Raw genomic sequence first — 18,049 nt, 5'->3', positions numbered from 1 at the left:
AGAGACAAGAATGTATAGAGAAGGGGAGCGTGGGTCCAAGTGAGTGTGAGATACAATCCAGGTGATACGCAGCTAGCAGGGACCTAGCACGTAGTAGGTGTTCAGTTAACATGCACTTCCCTTTTCCTTCCCAGTGGGTGCTGTGCTTGTGGGATATGTCTCCGGGCCAGTGATCAGGAAAGACTTGCTCGATAAATTGGCACATGAACTCGGTCTTCACTGGAGCACTGGGGGTTCTAGTAGAAGATTATGATGGCCATGGTGGCCAGCATGGGGCTAAGGCGTATTCTCCCAGCGGCCCTGTGAGTGGGCAGTATGGTTGTCCCGGTTTCCAAACGGAGGCACTGAGGCCCCAAGATGCGAGGTGTCTTGGCCAAGGTCACCTGCTGGTCGGCCATGGAACGGGTTTTCGGTGGGGCTCCAGCAGGAGTGGGGGGTGGGGAGCCTCCCGCCCACTGTGACTGAGCTCTCCCTCCTCCTCCCCACGGAACATCCCAACCTGACCTGAGACCTTCAAAAGTCTCAACTCTTTGTCATGCCCTATGGACGCCTGCGGATCCCACGTCTTTGGGAGCTGTCAGAAATGCCCCAGCTGAGAAGGGGCCGTGAGGAGCCCCGCTGGGGTTCTCAACGCCTGTGAGGTCAGGCAGGCGACGGACATGAGGGAGAGAGGGTCCCGCCACCAGGGCTGGCCAGCTGCCGCCGAGCGGGCATGTGTGTTTAAAATTTTGTGCGTGGAAAGGGAGTGGCGCCCTGGGAGACGTTTGCCGCGTCCCATGCTGGTGGGATGCCGCTGATGCACCTGCTGGGAGGACGAATGAGTGAATGGACAGATCAACCAATGAGCGCATGAATCGATGAACAAGCTGGTGAACAGGGGAAAGAATGAATGAGCCAAAGAACAGTCAGCCAGCAAACGAATGCCCTTGAAGGTGTTCAAGGAGAGATCATTTAGAAGATAGGAGCTGCGAGCCTTCCCCTAAACCTGTCCGCTCTCAGTGCGTGGCATCTCGGTCCCTCCAGGGGCTCAGGCCAAAGACCTTGGCTCCTCTGTCTCTCTCACACCCACACTCGACCGGCAGCAGGCGTGGAAATGTCCCTGAAGTAACACATCCCCAGTCTGCCCACTCTTCTGCCTTCCCAGCCACCGCGGAGTCCAGCCGTCGTCATTGCTGGCCTGGACCAATGCAGTCACCTCCTCCCTCTTCTTGCCCTGGCCATCCAGACTGTTCCCCCCCCTTGCAGCAGCTAGAGGGCGCTGTGAGCAGCTGAGTCAGTTCTCCCCACGGCCCCGCAAAGCCCCGCTCCTTCCGCACGGTCCCCACCCTGCCCTCAGCTCCTCCTTGTCTCCCCCTCATCTTCTCCACTCCAGCCATACTGGTTTCCTTATGCCATTCCCCAGATAGGTCAGGCAGGCATATTTCTGCCTCAGGACCTTTGCACTTACTGTCTCCTCTGCCCACAAATACTAAGGGGGCTTAAACCAACGCCTTCACCTTGACCGCTTGGCTTAAATATGGCAGCCTGCCCCATGGTCCCTCCTGAGGCTCCCCAGCCCCTTACACTACTGTCCTTTTTCTTTTTGCCAAAGTACATTGCACCTTCCATCACACTATTACTTTTTTTTTTTTTAACCATATTTGCTCTCTCTCTCCCCAAATGGAGATTAGTCCCAGGAAGGCAGGGCTCTGCTACCTAGAGTGTCCTAAACACCTGGAGTAGAGCCTGGCACACAGTAGATGCTCCACAAGTAAAAGTGTATGCAGGCAGATTCTTTGCTGCTCACGTCTAAAGTGAAGTGTCCACGGAAACTAAATGTCCTAGCCACACCTCTTCCTGGAGGCTTTCCAGGAGTTCTCCCTGCAGCAAGGGTCCTGAGCAGAAGCTCCTTCCTCATCCCCCCACCGTGCCATGACCCCCAGAGCCATCAGATGCGGCAGGAGAGGGAGACGCAGGAGGTTGGCATCATCAGTGGAGAGCCATCTGTCTCCCCGTGACATCCAGAGCTCTCGTTGGTCGTTTGCGATACTATGATCTTTGCCTTCCTGTAAGCTCCAGCTCTGGAACGCTACGTCCCTGGGTCATGGTGGATCCCCCCGGGGGGCTGGACGGCTCGCCCGGGAGGCTGATGGATCCCCTGGCCGGATTCTGTGCCTGGGCCGCGCGGCGGTTAATTTCCTCCACAGGAACGCCCTGACCTTCTCCGTCCTCTCCTCGGCAGGGTCTCCCTTCGCCCGAGCCAGCATTAAAAGTGCCAAGCTGGAGAACTCGACTTTTTTTCACAAAAAGGAGAGGAGGATGCGTTTCTACATCCGCCGCATGGTCAAAACTCAGGCCTTCTACTGGACTGTGCTCAGTCTGGTAGCCCTCAACACTCTGTGTGTCGCTATTGTTCACTACAACCAGCCCGAGTGGCTCTCCGACTTCCTCTGTGAGTACCGCCCGGCCCCGCCCCTGCCCACGCCCGCTCCCAACCTCACACCCTTTCCCACTTGTGGTGCCGCGTGTTCCTTCCTTACCCCTTGTTGAGTCTGCCCTTTGATGTGGACGTGTTTGCAGCTGGCACCTCAACTGAGTCTTTGGGCCTGAGGGCTGGAAGCTGGAATTCAGGCCACCAAATACTTCTGTGATACTTTTTAAAAATTTTTTAATGTTTATTTATTCTTTGAGAGAGAGAGACGGAGAGAGAGAGAGAACGAGCAGGGGAGGGGCGGAGAGAGGGAGACACAGGAATCCCAAGCGGGCTCCGGGCTCCGAGCTGTCAGCGCAGAGCCCAGTGCGGGGCTCGAACTCACAAACCGCAAGATCGTGACCTGAGCCGAAGTCGGATATTTAACTGACTGAGCCACCCCGGTGCCCCTGTGATGCTTTTTAAAAGAGAGGCATGAGGGTGCTGGTGAAGGGGGCATTGGAAGAGAGACAGAAAGGGGTAGAGACCACAGGACAGCCAGATGGAGACAGAAACACACATGCAATTAACAGGATGTTAAAACGAGTGATTTGTGATTGAGAGAGGGGGTGCTTTAGGGGCAAAGAGTGGCCCTTATAAGTTGTCCCCATTTTCTCTGCTCGTTTCTGACACTCCCTGCTTCTCCCCTCTTCTTTCAAACCTTCTTCTTCCCCACCCCACCCCCACTCCCGCCACTGTCCTCTCTAGCCCTTTATGACCTCCTTATATCCGGGATTCATTCCTAGAAGATCTGCCCCAACAACTATGAGAACATCTGGCTCCTTCAATGGCTACCAGGACCCCTAAGGCCTTGCCTTTCTGGGCCTATTCCAGATTCCAGGAGTTAGCATGTGATAGTATCAGAATTGATGGCCAGGAGGGGGTGAGGAGAAGCAGTGAGAGGTGGGGAGACCTCTGACCGCGATTTAAAAAATAAAGAGCTCTGAGAAATCAATAAGAGTAGCGTCTGGCGGTGGGGAAGGCAAGCGCATACCCTGGCTCTGGCCTGTGGGCCCCGAGTGAGGATTTCCCAACACCGTTTGCCTGCTGGCTGCCCTCCGCCTGCATCTACTGGCCTGACTTAGGTTCGTAGCTTCTTGCCCCGTCTGGCCTGGTTCGGGGTTGACCCAGACAGCCACTGGAGACAGTCGAGTCTTCAGCCTAGAGAGGCCTAGGAGCCTGGTCCAGGTCATTATTTCCTTGTAACCCTTGTTGTTCTCCGTCACATTGGTTGACCCCCCAGGGACACTCCCCAGGGGCCAGCTCTCCTTCTGAGAGCCCTGACCTAGTTCCAACCCTCGTAATTGCATTTGGTCCCCGTGGAGTCTTACAAATGAGGACTCTTTACTTCTTGTTTTAATCTCCTCTGGTAGTCTATTTTTAATCTCCCATATTCTCCACACTAATCACTTTGCTCTGTCTGTCCTGGTTCAGGAACAGAGAGTTGGGACTCCCTGTCCTGGGCTTCTGTGTCTGTAAAGGTCCTCTAGTTATCCCCATTTGAGGAAAAGGAGACACAGAGAGGTTAAGTAACTTGCCCAGGAACACACAGCTAGTAAGTGACAAAGCCAGGATTTGAACCCAGAATCCAAACTGTGACTAATGACAGATCCCTGCCCTGGTCACCAGATGACCTGGGTTCTCAGTGCCCGCTCTGCTCCTAACTCATCGTGTGACCCCGGACAAGTCACTACCGACAGCCAGCCATCAGCGGAAAGCGTCTTCGTTTATAAAGCACCCTTTTTATTTTATTTGCCACAAAGAAAGAAAGCAGGGCTACTATCTTAAACGAGGACATGTCGATTTGAAGATACACCCCAATTTCCCAGATGTCAAACTGAACAAAAGCGTGTGTCTTAGAATCCGTGAAGTGTGGTCGTTTCTCGGCGTCTCAGATTTCTCATCCGGAAATTGGGTTTATTGGGCCCTGAAAGTTCTTCCTGACCCTCCAGGGCTACAGACAATTCTCTCAGGTCTTGTGCATTGCCAGCAACCAGGTTGCCATGGTAACTAGGGAGCAGGTTTCCCAAAGTTGTTTCTGGTGGTTCTCGGAATACAGCAGAAGTTACATACAGCCAGATGTCCCTCGCTGATATTTTGGCCTGACGATCCCAGAGACCCTGGTTTCCCTCAGACACTAGGAGCTCCCTGGCATCCAAAACACTAAGGGGAAGAAGATTCGGTCAGGAATGAGTGTGAAGGACCTTGACGGTTCAAACCACCTCTTAAAAGAATGATAAAAGAAACACCCTTGACTTTCTTTTTTTTTTTTTTTTTAATGTTTATTTATTTTTGAGGCGGGGAGGGGCAGAGAGAGAGGACAAGAGAATCCCAAGCAGTCTCTGCACTGCCCGCACAGAGCCCAACGCGGGACTCGGACCCACGGATCGTGAGATCGTGACCTGAGCCAAAATCGAGAGTCAGACACTTAACCGATTGAGCAACCCCGGCGCCCCAACACCCTTGGCTTTCAAACAGAATTAACTATGTGACCAAAACTGAAACTCTTGGAAGTTTGGGTCCTTTGTCTTCCTTTCTGTTTTCTTCCGCTCAGAAAGCCTCCTTACCCCACCAAGAAAGCTCTCTCGGAAGAGGTCTTGAAATTAGCCATTTCTCTGCTGGTGCAAACAGATTCCCATATGTTACCTCTCCCCAGGGCGTTTGGACTATCATGCTTTCTTACCAAAGAACAAAAGTGCTTTATCTTGTCCAAGACTTTTAGACATCAACAAGACAGGATTCTACCGGGGGGCATCAGATAGGTTTTCCAAGTTGGGAGAAGGGCCGCATCTTAGATTGGTTGCCCCTGAATCTCCAACTAAGCCCCTGACACAAAGGTTACTAAAAGGACACGATTATGATTTCTATTTGTTTCTCCTTTCGAGCTCAGGCATGTAAAAGTGGACTTATCATAACTCTTAGATTATGGCATCCTGGGCTCATTGTTATTTTGTTAGTCGGGCAGTTCGTTTGTTCGTTCGTTAGTTTTTTTTTTTTTAATTTTTTTTTTCAACATTTTTTTTTTATTTATTTTGGGGACAGAGAGAGACAGAGCATGAACGGGGGAGGGGCAGAGAGAGAGGGAGACACAGAATCGGAAACAGGCTCCAGGCTCTGAGCCATCAGCCCAGAGCCCGACGCGGGGCTCGAACTCACGGACCGCGAGATCGTGACCTGGCTGATGTCGGACGCTTAACCGACTGCGCCACCCAGGCGCCCCTCGTTCGTTAGTTTTAAAACGTACTGGGGCGCCTGGGTGGCTCAGTCGGTTGAGCATCCGACTTCGGCTCAGGTCGTGATCTCACGGTCCGTGAGTTCGAGCCCCGCGTCGGGCTCTGTGCTGACAGCTCGGAGTCTGGAGCCTGTTTCGGATTCTGTGTCTCCCTCTCTCTCTGACCCTCCCCCGTTCATGCTCTGTCTCTCTGTGTCTCAAGAATGAATAAAACATTAAAAAAAAATTTTAAAAATAAAAAAATAAAACGTACTAAGCACACAGGAACCCACCAGCCAGCACAAAACCTGAGTCCTTGGCAAAGACCTGTGCCCAGCTGTTATCGTTGAACCAGAGCAAAAAAGTGCATGGTGGAGAGCCATGGAACTTTCCCCACTCCTTTTTAAGATCGGCCAGGGGTTGGGGGTTGGAGGGTGGGGGACAATTGTTGTTCCTCACTTTAACAGAGGAGAAACTGAGGCCCGTGGAAAGGAAGCTTGCATAATCTTTAGCCTGACTTTAACAGGAAAGTCAGAGCCGCCTGGAACCCCCCCCCCCCCCGCCACGCACTCCACAAACCTAACTTCCTTTCCATTCTCCCTCCTCTCCCTTCTAGACTATGCAGAATTCATTTTCTTAGGACTCTTTATGTCCGAAATGTTTATAAAAATGTACGGGCTTGGGACGCGGCCTTACTTCCACTCTTCCTTCAACTGCTTTGACTGTGGGGTAAGTACTCTCGTTGATAGGAAGTTCAACTCTCCGGCTCTGGCCAAGAACGGCTGATGCCTGGGCACATCAGAAAGGGAACAGTAGGGTCACGTCTGGACGTGAGAGACGCAGCTGAATGCAGAAGGAATGAGAGGGCAATCCCAGATACCGGTGAGGACACAGAGGTTCCGAAACTTTTAGCCACTGCCAGCGGGAGGGGAACGTTCAGGCCCTCTTTCGTTTATAAAAGTTCCAAACCACAGGACCCAATATCCCGTGGCAGCAAAATGGAGAAATAAACTGTGGCACGGCCATGTAACGGAATTCTCCACAGCAAGGAGAGGCGACCAGCCGCAGACATTGACAAAAATCAGCCCCGTAGAGCAGGATTCCGCTCCGCTCACGTAAGATCAAAAGGATAAAAACTAGACGACTGTGTGTTGGTTAAGGATGATGCTTGAGAACTTTAAAGGGGCAAGGACCTCAAAAACCGTTATGCTCAGTGAAAGAAGCCAGACCCAAAAGGTCACATACTGCATAATTCCATTTCTGTGAAAGGTCCAGAATAGACATATCCATAGAGACCGGAAGCAGGTTAGTGGTTGTGGGGAGGAGGAAGGAATGGGGAGTGACTGCTCATGGGGAGACAGGGTCTCTTGGGGGAGCGATGAAAACGTCTCGGAACTGCATAGAGGTGACGCTGACACAACATTGTGAATGCGCGAAATGCCTCCGGGTTGTGTGCTTCAAGTGGTTACTTTGACGTTCTGTGGGTTTCACTTCGATTTCTGAAAAAACGCAAGGAAATGGTTACTGCAGTACCCAGGGGCCCCTCGAGGCTTCTGGGGGTGGAGACCCTCACCCTGCTTCCGTGTGGGGGCATCTTGGTTGGGTTCCCGTAAGGTCCGGGGCCAGGGCACGGTTTCCAGGGACGTGAGACCAGGTTCTCTGCTCCAGGTTATCATCGGGAGCATCTTCGAGGTCATCTGGGCCGTCATAAAACCCGGCACATCCTTTGGAATCAGCGTGTTACGAGCCCTCAGGTTATTGCGTATTTTCAAAGTCACGAAGTAAGTCTCTGGAGCTCCCCCCGCATCCCAGCAGGGGCGGGGATGGGGACCGGGGTGGGGCCGCCTCCAGCTTGTGGGGACGGGCGGGCTCAGCTGACCGGCCTGACCGGCCTGACCGCCCCTCCCCGACCCGGGCTCTGCTGGCAGGTACTGGGCATCACTCAGGAACCTGGTCGTCTCTCTTCTCAACTCCATGAAATCCATCATCAGCCTGTTGTTCCTCCTTTTCCTGTTCATCGTGGTCTTCGCCCTTTTGGGAATGCAACTCTTCGGCGGCCAGTAAGCACTCAGCAGACTCCCTGACTTCCGCTCCCCCGGGGTCCCGTGCGGGGACAGAAGCGGGTCTGGTGCGTCCAGAGACCCAGGCTCGCCTCCGTCCCGCAGACCGCCCCCCTCGTGGCTCCGGGAGCCCAGTGTATTCACCCGGATGGGCGGGGTCCTGGGTACCAGTCAGGGTGTCCTGGGGAACAGAGATGCTGGAGATGTTGCCCTGGAGACAGGATGCTGAGCTAAGTAAGCCCTCAGAGCACCCAGGGCAGGGCCAGCGTGAAATGCCTGTGTCCTCCCCGCAGGTTTAACTTCGATGAAGGGACTCCTCCTACCAATTTCGACACTTTTCCAGCAGCAATAATGACAGTGTTTCAGGTACGGTCTTCACCTGGCCCCCGTGGGCGGATACCTCTTAGTGCCAGAGACTAAAGCAACCATTCAGCATAGGAGGGGGGCTCCTCGAATCGCTCTTCCTCCGCTTTGCCTTGTCCCGCTGTTTTAAAATACAGGTTTTAGAATTATTCAGGCACGGTGAGGCCAGCAGATCTCCGTGAGATCGCAACCTCAATCAACAATGGTGGGTAAATGCCATTGGAAAGGCAGTCTGTTGTACTTGGAGATCCCAAGAGAGGAAGTCCACGGCGGGCCACGCAGGGCCACGAGGGGGAGGTCAGGAGGCAGAGAAGGGGGAACATGAGCACAAGCCTTTATTGTGGTTTCTGCAGGAAGGATCCCGCGAGGCAGGGTAAGCAGATTTAGAAGTGGCTAGCTGGAGTGATTTCAGTGGGGCTCTGGGCGTGGGGGCCATCTCGGGTTAGCTGATGAGGAAAAATCAGGGGACTGTGGGCCCCGAGTGTAAGAGCCCCATAGAGGAGGTGGTTGGTTTGCATTTGAAAAGTGCACACCGTGGGCAAGTTGGCCATTATGTCTAGGAATTAGCTGGCCCTGACCCCCTCCAGGGTCAACAAACCCCCGACCCCCACCAAGTCACAGCATCAGAATACAGAAAATAAGGCATGGTTACCACACCCATCCTCCCTGGATTAGGAGATGCCCCTGATCCCACATTCCAAGGCAAAGAGACCCTGGGTGCTCTCCCCAAACCAACTGCTGCATCTGTGTGGGCACATGCCCTGAGGTTGGGGACTGACCTGGCTGGGACCACCAGAACCTGGTGGGTTCTGTCTCTTTGTGGGGTGGGGGAGACAGGGAATCTATGGAAAATGTGACTTCACTTTCTCCTTCCCCGGGGAGGGCAGTTTCTAAAAGAGAACCCCTGGACAGGGGGTTAGAAAGGGAAACTAGCCATGAAGATTGTTGATGGTGGGTCTTGAGCACAGGGGTTCTTGTCTAAGGGGGGGGGGGTCTGTCCCCCAAGGACACTTGGAAGTTCTAGAACCGTGGTTGGTTGTCACAGCCCTGGGGAAGTTACGCTACAGGCACCTGGTGGGTAGAGGGCAGGGCTGCTGCTCGATACCCCACAGTGCCCAGGACGGCCCCTTAACAGAGAATGACCCGGTCCCCAAATGTCAGCAGGGCCGAGGCTGAGAAACCCACATTAACGGGTTGACATTTTTGGAGTTGATTCACATTTAGTTTATCCTTGTGGAAATATTACAGAGGAGGGAAGTTGGATTTTTTTATTTTATTTTATTTTTTTTTAGTGAGCGTGTGGGTGACGCACGCCTGTCCCCTCAGTCCGTCCCATATGCATCAGGGAGACTTGTGTTTGCCAGCACCTGCCTCCCTGTGCCTGACACATTCTCCCGTCACTGGCACCCGCCCTGCCCCCAGGCACAGCAGGCCAGAAGGACCAGTGAATGTGCGGCTTAAGCACCAGAAATTTCTTTCTTGTATATCTGGAGGCTGGAGGTCCATGAGCAAGGTGCCCGCGGGGTTGGTTCCTGGTTAGGACTCTCTTCCTGGTTTACAGATGGCCACCTTCCCACCGTGTCCTCACATGGCGTGGAGATGGGGAGAGACAGAACAAGTTCTCTGGTGTCTCTTCTTATAAAGGCCCCAGTTCCCATGATGAGAGGCCCATCATCATGACCTCATCTAACCCTGATTACCCCCCATCCCCAAATACCGTCACATGAGCGTTTAGATCTTAAACGTACTGGGGCACCTGGGTGGCTCAGTCGGCTAAGTGTCCGACTTCCGCTCGGGTCCTGATCTCACAGTTGGGGAGTTCAGCTCAGGTGGTGATCTCACGGTCCATGAGTTTGAGCCCCGCGTCGGGCTCTGTGCTGACAGCTTGGAGCCTGGAGCCCGCTTCGGATTCTGTGTCTCCCTCTCTCTCTGCCCCTCTCCTGCTTACGTTCTGTCTTTCTCTCTCTTTCGCTCTAAAAAACAAACATTAAAATATATTTTAGAGCTTCAACCTATGAATTTAGGGGGGCACAGCTCCATCGGTAGTGAATCCCCTGGTCACACGAGGCAGGACAGAGTTACGGAACGACCTGTGACTCCCCCAGAGGCACCTTTCCCTGGAAGCCAGGCCGAGAGCCCCTCAGGGCAGGGGTGGCCCCTCCCACGCCCCAAGAGCCACCGCAGGCAGGCGCCAGCTCCGCAGCCAAGGCGTCTCCGCGGGGCCCGTGGCTGAGAGGGGTTGGCTGTGTGTTTCTCCGTCCCCTTTCAGATCCTGACGGGCGAAGACTGGAACGAGGTCATGTATGACGGTATCAAGTCTCAGGGGGGCGTGCAGGGCGGCATGGTCTTCTCCATCTACTTCATCGTGCTGACGCTCTTCGGGAACTGTATCCTCCGCGGGGCGGGGCCGGCGGGGGCGGGGCGGGGCCGGCGGGGGCGGGGCCGGCGGGGGCGGGGCGGGGCCGGCGGGGGCGGGGCGGGGCCGGCGGGGGCGGGGCTGGGGGAGCAGCCGGGCGGCGAGGGAGGGTCCTCGAGGCCCGGGTACCCGGGGTCCGAGTGGTGGTGCTTTCCCTGACTCCAGCGCCTGCAGACACCCTCCTGAACGTGTTCTTAGCCATCGCGGTGGATAATTTGGCCAACGCCCAGGAGCTCACCAAGGTGGAGTTGGTGGGAGAATGCTTCTCCCTCGGGCAAAGTTACCGCCTGCTTGTGGCCGATCAGCCCTGTGCTGGGCGTGGGGGTGGAGACAGGGTCCGAGCTTTTGCCCTGGAGGCTCTGTTCCCCGGGAGAAGGAGCCCCTTCCCCCTGAAATAGTCTGTCTCTGATCAAGAGGATTCCACAGCAAAGAAGGTGGGGGGGCGTAAGGCTGCGGGGCTGCCGCAGGAAACAGATGGCAGGCTCCACCCGAGGGCCCATTTATAGGGAGCGGGGAGCGTCAAGGGACCTCTCCAAGGAATGGTGCAGCCCCCAGGCCAGCAGGCACTGTCACCACCCCAGACCTGAAGGGATGGGACAGGTGGGAAAACCCACACAGGGGCCTGAGGCTCACCTCGTGGCCCCATGAGCTTGGGGGCTGGCCGGACGTCGCCCCCAAGTGACATCAGTAAAGAATTAGATGCTCCCGGTGCCGGGCATCGCTGTTCTCTCCCTTTTGCAGAAGGGGAAACTGAGGCTCAGAAAGGCAAAGTCACTGGCCCCAGATGGTATGATAATAGCAGCTACTATTCACAGTAGCACACTATGCACGTCAGGTACTTGACACAGTTCTTGCTCTACAGTAAGTGCCCAATAAAGGGAGCAAAACTTCGTGTCAGATGCCCCTTAGAGCAGCCTTGGACTCCCTGGAACTCGGATGCGTCTCAGCTGGGCACAGAGGAGACAACACTGCTTTCAGGAACACAGCTCACACCCTTGGGAGAGCCCACAAGCAGGGCTGCTGGGAATGGTTGTACAGGTTGCGCACTGCACAAAGGAAGCTGGCACCTTTTCTGCAATTTCAGAGGAGGGTGTTGGGAAACAGCCCCATCACGTGAAGAGAACATGTGCAGAGTCTTCCTGTGAGCCCAGGAGGGCCCGGCCTGGGGCTTCCCTCCTCTTCATGGTCCCATCTCTAGTGCCTCGAGGTGTTCAGGACACGTTCGTGGAACTGAACCGAACTGAGCGGACGTTGCCAAACCCTCCATCTGCTGGCCCTGGCAGGGGGGAGAGAGAGTTTCCCGGGCCCCGCTCTGACTGGCGGTGGGGGGGGGGGGGGGGAGAAACGGAAGGCTCTGCTACCCCAAGCACACGGCCACGAGCCTGGTCACCATGGAGCTGGCTGGCTCCAGGGGCTAATCCAACCGTATGCTCATCCGGGTTCCAAGAGCCCGTCCTCAGGGGCTGTCACGGGGGAGAGGGTGCGCCGGGAGCATGGGAGAAGGGGAGAGAGAAAGGCAAGATCATGTATTTAGTAGGGACATTCTCCTCCAGACCAACTTGTTTCCTTCATTTACCCTGCAGGTATTTCTTGAGCATTTCATGAGGCAGGTACCCCGCTAAGCCCCCGATGTGTTGGTCTTATTGAATCTTCTCAGAAACCCCCCGGAATCAAGTTCTCTGAGCCCCCCTTTTACAGACTGTGTCTTTCAAAAGCGTTTCTTGAGCACCTCCCGTGAGCAGAGCCTGGTCTAAGAGCCAAGGATATGGCAGTGAACAAAAAGGCACAAATCCCTGCCCTTGTGGGGCTGACATTCGGGAGGGAGAGACAGACACGAAATCAGTTTCTCAGGGGGTGAGAAGTGCTCAGGTGGGAGAGCCGGGGAGAATGGAAATTTTAGGTGAGGATAGCGAGGCACCCAGAGGCGACGTTAACAGCGAGCGAAGGAGCTGGGATTTGAATCCACGTGGGTCCAGAACTTGTGCTCTGACCCACGTGTACTGTTGCTTAAGCCCGAGCGTGTTTGACACTCGCCCAGGAGCTTGTTGAAAACGCAGATTCCATGGGGCCCAGCCCGGGGTTTTTCGGGGGGCGGGGCGGGGGACCTGGGAACCTGCATCTGCAAAGCCACTGAGGCAGGTGGTCCAGGGACCCAGCTCTGAGAAACGCTGGGTGAGATGCCGGAAGGAAAGAAGGCCTTCTGAGAACGGGGTGGCTGGTCGGGGCCCACCTCTGTGTGGCCACTGACAGAGCGTCCTGATCTGACCGTTTCCGGGGTGGTTAAGGTTGCTTCTGGCCCCAGAGATCGCAGTGCAGGGGGAGAGGCACCCTGCCACGTAGCCCGACGCTTCTTACTGGTGGGTTCCTCTCTGGCCATTCCTTCCTCGTTTGCTTTTCCTTTGCTTTTTCTTTGTGGGCTTTTCTGTTTTACGAATGAGGCCCTGCATGAAGGCTGAATGAAAAAGGCTTTAAAGCCCCAACACATCTTCTTCTGTGTTTGTAAAACATCTTCCACCCTCCTCCTCTCTGAACCTAACCGGCCGAGAATATAAGCTCCTCTCCCGATTCCCCTTCTGGAAGCTGTTGGCAGTGCACGGAATGGGCCAGGGTTTCTGCATGTGGGGGCTAGTCCGTGTTTTTAAAAAGTCTGGGTTCGGAGAGCTTAACCCAGAAGGTAGAGTGAGAGGGAGGTCTTTGCATTAATTTCCGGCTCGTTGAGACGGGGTGCAGAAAAGTCTCCATTGTGGGAAAGCAAGGGAGTCTCTTTCCCCTTTGGTTTTCTCCTGGCTGTGTCCTAAAACAGGATTAAGAACGAGCTGGAGGGGCGCCTGGGTGGCGCAGTCGGTTAAGCGTCCGACTTCAGCCAGGTCACGATCTCGCGGTCCGGGAGTTCGAGCCCCGCGTCGGGCTCTGGGCTGATGGCTCAGAGCCTGGAGCCTGTTTCCGATTCTGTGTCTCCCTCTCTCTCTGCCCCTCGCCCGTTCAAGCTCTGTCTCTCTCTGTCCCAAAAAAATAAATAAACCTTGAAAAAAAAAAAAAAAAAAAAAGAACGAGCTGGAGACTGAGCCTGCACCTAGAGGGGATAGCAGTACACTTGACCGACACGGGGCACCTGTTCCGGTCTGCGGGGCTCGGCTCGGGGCGGGGCCGGGGGGGGGGGGGGGGAGGTCGACGCCCAGGCCACACCTGCTTGTAAATATTTTCCCATGTTGCCCTTTGGTGGCAGTAGGGTCAGCAGTGAGGCCCCAAGGCCTGGGTCATGTTTTGTGAACAGGGACCCCGTGTGTCTTTCAGGATGAACAAGAAGAAGAAGAGGCAGCCAACCAGAAACTGGCCCTGCAGAAAGCCAAGGAGGTGGCAGAAGTGAGTCCCCTGTCAGCCGCCAACATGTCCATAGCTGTGTAAGTGCCCCGACCTCCAGAGTGCTGTCCGGGGTCCTCACGTCAAGAATTTGGGGGCAAGGACCAGCCCCTGACAGGGGTGAGCTTTAGGAAGAGGTGCTTCTGCTCTATCGCCCAGTTGTACTCAACAGATAGTTAATAAGCGCCTCTTGCGTGCCAAGAATTGTTCTAGCAACTGGGGATACGGTATTAATAAGGGGCTGAGGGGCGTGGGGGGAGCCAGGGGTGGAGAGAGTTGGGACTTTAAATAAAGTTGCCGTGGAAGACCTGGCTGAGAAGGAGATAAGACCGGAAGGAGGTGAGGGAGGAGCCAGGCAGGGGGATCTTAGGGAAGATCATACCGGGCAGCAGGAACAGTATATACAAAGGGCCTGGGGCAGGCATGTGCCTAGTGTGTTTAGGGAACATGAAGGAGGCCACTGTGACCGAAGTAGAGGGAGGGAGGAGAGTGGGAGGAAGTGAAGCAGATAGGTGATAAGCAGATCATGCAGGGTCACGGGTGGGCTGTGGACTTTTGATCTGAGTCAGATGGGGGCCGTGGAAGGCTCTGGAGCACAGGAGGGGCAAGACCTGACTCGGGTGCTCATGGGCCCCCTCTGGCAGCTGTCAAGGGAACAGGCTGTAGGGAACAAGGGTGGGAGTCGGGGGACCAGGTTGGAGACTACATTCATTGGTCCATACAAAAGAGATCGTGGGACTGCAGTGGGGTGGTGGCCATGGTGATGGATGTAGCTGAGTTCTAGACACATCGTGAAAGGTAGAGTGGACAGAGTTCCCTGGTGAATCAGAGGTGGTGAGATGGTGAGAGTTCAGGTATCTTGATTAAAGGGAGATCCGTTGATGGGGCGCCTGGGTGGCGCAGTCAGTTAAGCGTCCGACTTCAGCCAGGTCACGATCTCGCGGTCCGTGAGTTCGAGCCCCGCGTCGGGCTCTGGGCTGATGGCTCAGAGCCTGGAGCCTGTTTCCGATTCTGTGTCTCCCTCTCTCTCTGCCCCTCCCCCGTTCATGCTCTGTCTCTCTCTGTCCCAAAAATAAATAAACGTTGAAAAAAAAATTTTTTTAAAGGGAGATCCGTTGAGCCAACCCACATTCTGCCTGTGTTGGAATGTCCCAGGGACGTTGCACACCGAGGGACAGTGCATGATGGGACGGTGGGGAGGGGGCTTTCTTTGCCAAAGTGGAAGGAGGAGAGGTGTCTGTGAAAGGAGAGCCCAGGAAAACACATAATCAGACAAGCGAGTTTAGGTGTGCAGTCTGTGGAAGGTAGTGGTCTGTATGGGGCGCCTGGGTGGCTCAGTCGGTTGAGCGTCCAACTTCAGCTCAGGTCACGATCTCATGGTTCTTGAGTTCGAGCCCCGTGTTGGGCTCTTTGCTGACGGCTCAGAGCCTGGAGCCTGCTTCGGATTCTGGGTCTCCCTCTCTCTCTCTGCCCCTCTCCCACTTGTGCTCTCTCTCTGTCTCTCAAAAATAAATAAATGTAAAAAAAAAAAACCACAAAAAACTATCAATGCCCGCAAAAACCCTAGAGAAGTCTGTATACCCCAGACTGGGCTGCAGGCTGGCCAGCACCGGCCCTGTGGGTAAATAGGCACCATTGGGTAAATAGGCACTGCCCAAGACTCCCCAGTGCCCACCCTGGCTCCCCCTGGGACCACCCAGACCCTCCATGACCCAGAATTAAAAGATCATGTGGACGATTCCAGAATCTGCTCCAGGCCAACGTCCACTGTGATGGCTTATCCCAGAGGTTAAGATAGTTTGACCATCAAGGCTACATCCCCCAGGGGGTCACGTGCTACAATTTGAGGAAGCGTGGAGAGGACAACGGGAACACCCACCTGGGCTGAGACCCCCTCCCCATCAGTCACACCCAAAGACACCTGCTGGATGGAGACACCCACCTGGGCCAAGGCCCTGGCTAGGCCAGGATGCCCAGCCAGCTTGAGTTTTCGGCACAGGCCGAGCCGCTCGGTTGGGCTGAAATACCCTCCCCGGTGGAGAGGCCCCCCAGGCCGAGACATTCGCCGGTGGGGCCTGAGCAGGCCACGTGGCCCAGCGCTCTAACCCCCACCCCCCACCCCCACCCTTCCCTTGCAGGAAGGAGCAGCAGAAGAACCAGAAGCCCGCCAAGTCGGTGTGGGAGCAGCGGACCAGCGAGATGCGGAAGCAGAACCTGCTGGCCAGCCGGGAGGCCCTGTACAACGAGATGGACCCAGACGAGCGCTGGAAGGCCTCGTACGCCCGGCATCTGCGGCCGGATATGAAGACCCACCTGGACCGGCCGCTGGTGGTCGACCCCCAGGAGAACCGCAACAACAACACCAACAAGAGCCGGGCGGCCGAGCCCACCGTGGACCAGCGACTCGGCCAGCAGCGAGCCGAGGACTTCCTCAGGAAACAGGCCCGCTACCACGACCGGGCCCGGGACCCCAGCGGCTCGATGGGCCTGGACCCCCGCAGGCCCTGGGCCGGCAGCCAGGAAGCCGAGCTGAGCCGGGAGGGGCCCTACGGCCGCGAGTCGGACCACCACGCGCGGGAGGGCGGCCTGGAGCAGCCGGGCTTCTGGGAGGGCGAGGCGGAGCGGGCCAAGGCCGGGGACCCCCACCGGAGGCACGCCCACCGGCAGGGGGGCAGCAGGGAGAGCCGCAGCGGCTCGCCCCGCACGGGGGCCGACGGCGAGCCGCGCCGGCACCGGGCCCACCGCCGGCCGGGCGAGGAGGGCGCGGAGGACAAGGCGGAGCGGAGGTCCCGGCACCGCGAGGGCAGCCGGCCGGCCCGGGGCGGCGAGGGCGGCGAGGGCGACGGGCCCGAGGGCGGCGAGCGGAGGAGGCGGCACCGGCACGGCCCCCCGGCCTCCTACGAGGCGGACGCAGCGCGCAGGGAGGACCGAGAGCGCCGCCACCGGAGGAGGAAGTAAGTGGGTGTGACCCCTGATCTGGGTTGGTGGCAGCGGTAGTAACGACGCCCGCCGTGTGGCCCGTTCCTCTGGTGGAGCGTCTCCGTCCTCTCCACCTCTCCCCCCGCCTTCCGCCCCGCCCCCAGCCTTGCACCCCGCCCCCAAGCGCCCCGCCGCCGCGCCCCCAGCCCTGCGCCCCGCCCCCAAGCCTTACGCCCCGCCCCCTGCCCACCGCCCCGCCCCCCAGCCCTGCGCCCCACCCCCACCCCCCCTCGGCAGATGGATCCCAGTGTCACAGATTGGAAACTCGGGTGGAGCGCCTTGCCCAAGGTCACACGTGCAGTAGGTGGCGCGGCCAGAGGCTGCAGGCCCACCATTTCGCCCTGGTGCCATGTCTCTGGGAACATCTATGAGAAATTCCCCGCGCCCCCCACTCCCACGCCCCCCCCCCCCAGAATTCTTGGCGCTGTTCCATGTAGTTGCTGTGTGACCTGGCGCCGGTGACTTCACGTCTCTGGGCCTCCGTTTCCTCCATCTGTAAAATGGAGATGGGGGGGGTCCACTTGGGTCGTTGCTGGAATTAAGAGATCACTCATGGAAAAAACCCGGAAGAGCAGCCGACACCTTAAGTAGTCGGTACATGCAGACCGTTTTTTAGCTGTTAATGAGGCAGCCATCTCTTTTAGCCATCTGAAAACCCACACTGGGCCCTCGGAATTGAAAGGAGAGCGGGGTTCAGGCTTCTGGAGGCCTGTTCCAGGCCAGAGCCCTGCCCAGTGGGAAACAGCATCCTCGTGTTCTTGGTACTTTGGAACACTCCTTCCGGTCCTGTGGTGATTCTATATATAGGAGCCCAACGATGTTGAAACAGACATCGTTCTTATAGTCATTGATGTCCCGTTAGTTTTCTTTTCTATCACCACGAGGGCATCATATTGATTTTTTAATGATGTGTTTAAGTGGCTCTGTTATATGACATAGGCACTAGGCCAGCGCTTAACCAAAATTGAATGTGTGCGCGAATCCCCAGGGATCTTCTTAAGCTACAGATTCTAATTCCTTGGGTCTCAGGTGCAGCCTGAGATTCTGCCTTTCTAAGGAGCTCCCAGGGGAGACTGATGCTGGTCCAAGGACCACACTTTGAGTCGAGAAGAGTCCAGAGGGCAAAGTTAAGTGACGCAAGGCCCTGCGTGCAGAGTCCCCAGGAATGCGACAGCTGGAAATGCTGGCGGGCTCCGGGTGCTGTGGGCCGT

The 18,049-nt window shown here is 56.3% G+C and overlaps 1 protein-coding gene across 3 annotated transcripts in view; it reads left to right on the top strand.

Annotated features, from left to right (window-relative positions):
• CACNA1A (calcium voltage-gated channel subunit alpha1 A) overlaps positions 1–18,049 on the top strand; it is a 211,479-nt gene that overhangs the window by 122,952 nt on the left and 70,478 nt on the right. For 2 of the 3 annotated variants that reach the window (XM_047094938.1, XM_047094939.1), the window contains exons 11-19: positions 2,222–2,431; positions 6,277–6,389; positions 7,329–7,441; positions 7,589–7,720; positions 8,014–8,086; positions 10,353–10,470; positions 10,674–10,741; positions 13,794–13,900; positions 15,998–16,813. In XM_047094938.1, the coding sequence (XP_046950894.1) occupies positions 2,222–2,431; positions 6,277–6,389; positions 7,329–7,441; positions 7,589–7,720; positions 8,014–8,086; positions 10,353–10,470; positions 10,674–10,741; positions 13,794–13,900; positions 15,998–16,813 (1,750 nt within the window). Of the gene's footprint in view, positions 1–2,221; positions 2,432–6,276; positions 6,390–7,328; positions 7,442–7,588; positions 7,721–8,013; positions 8,087–10,352; positions 10,471–10,673; positions 10,751–13,793; positions 13,901–15,997; positions 16,814–18,049 lie in introns of all 3 variants that reach the window. The other variant, XM_047094940.1, reaches the window with a different exon arrangement.

This window comes from Lynx rufus, unplaced genomic scaffold, assembly GCF_022079265.1.
Source record: "Lynx rufus isolate CCGP_SWC_20201006 ecotype Redwood Valley unplaced genomic scaffold, mLynRuf1.p SCAF_4, whole genome shotgun sequence".
NCBI classification, from domain to species: domain Eukaryota; kingdom Metazoa; phylum Chordata; class Mammalia; order Carnivora; family Felidae; genus Lynx; species Lynx rufus.
This window is presented reverse-complemented; position numbering and strand designations above follow the sequence as displayed.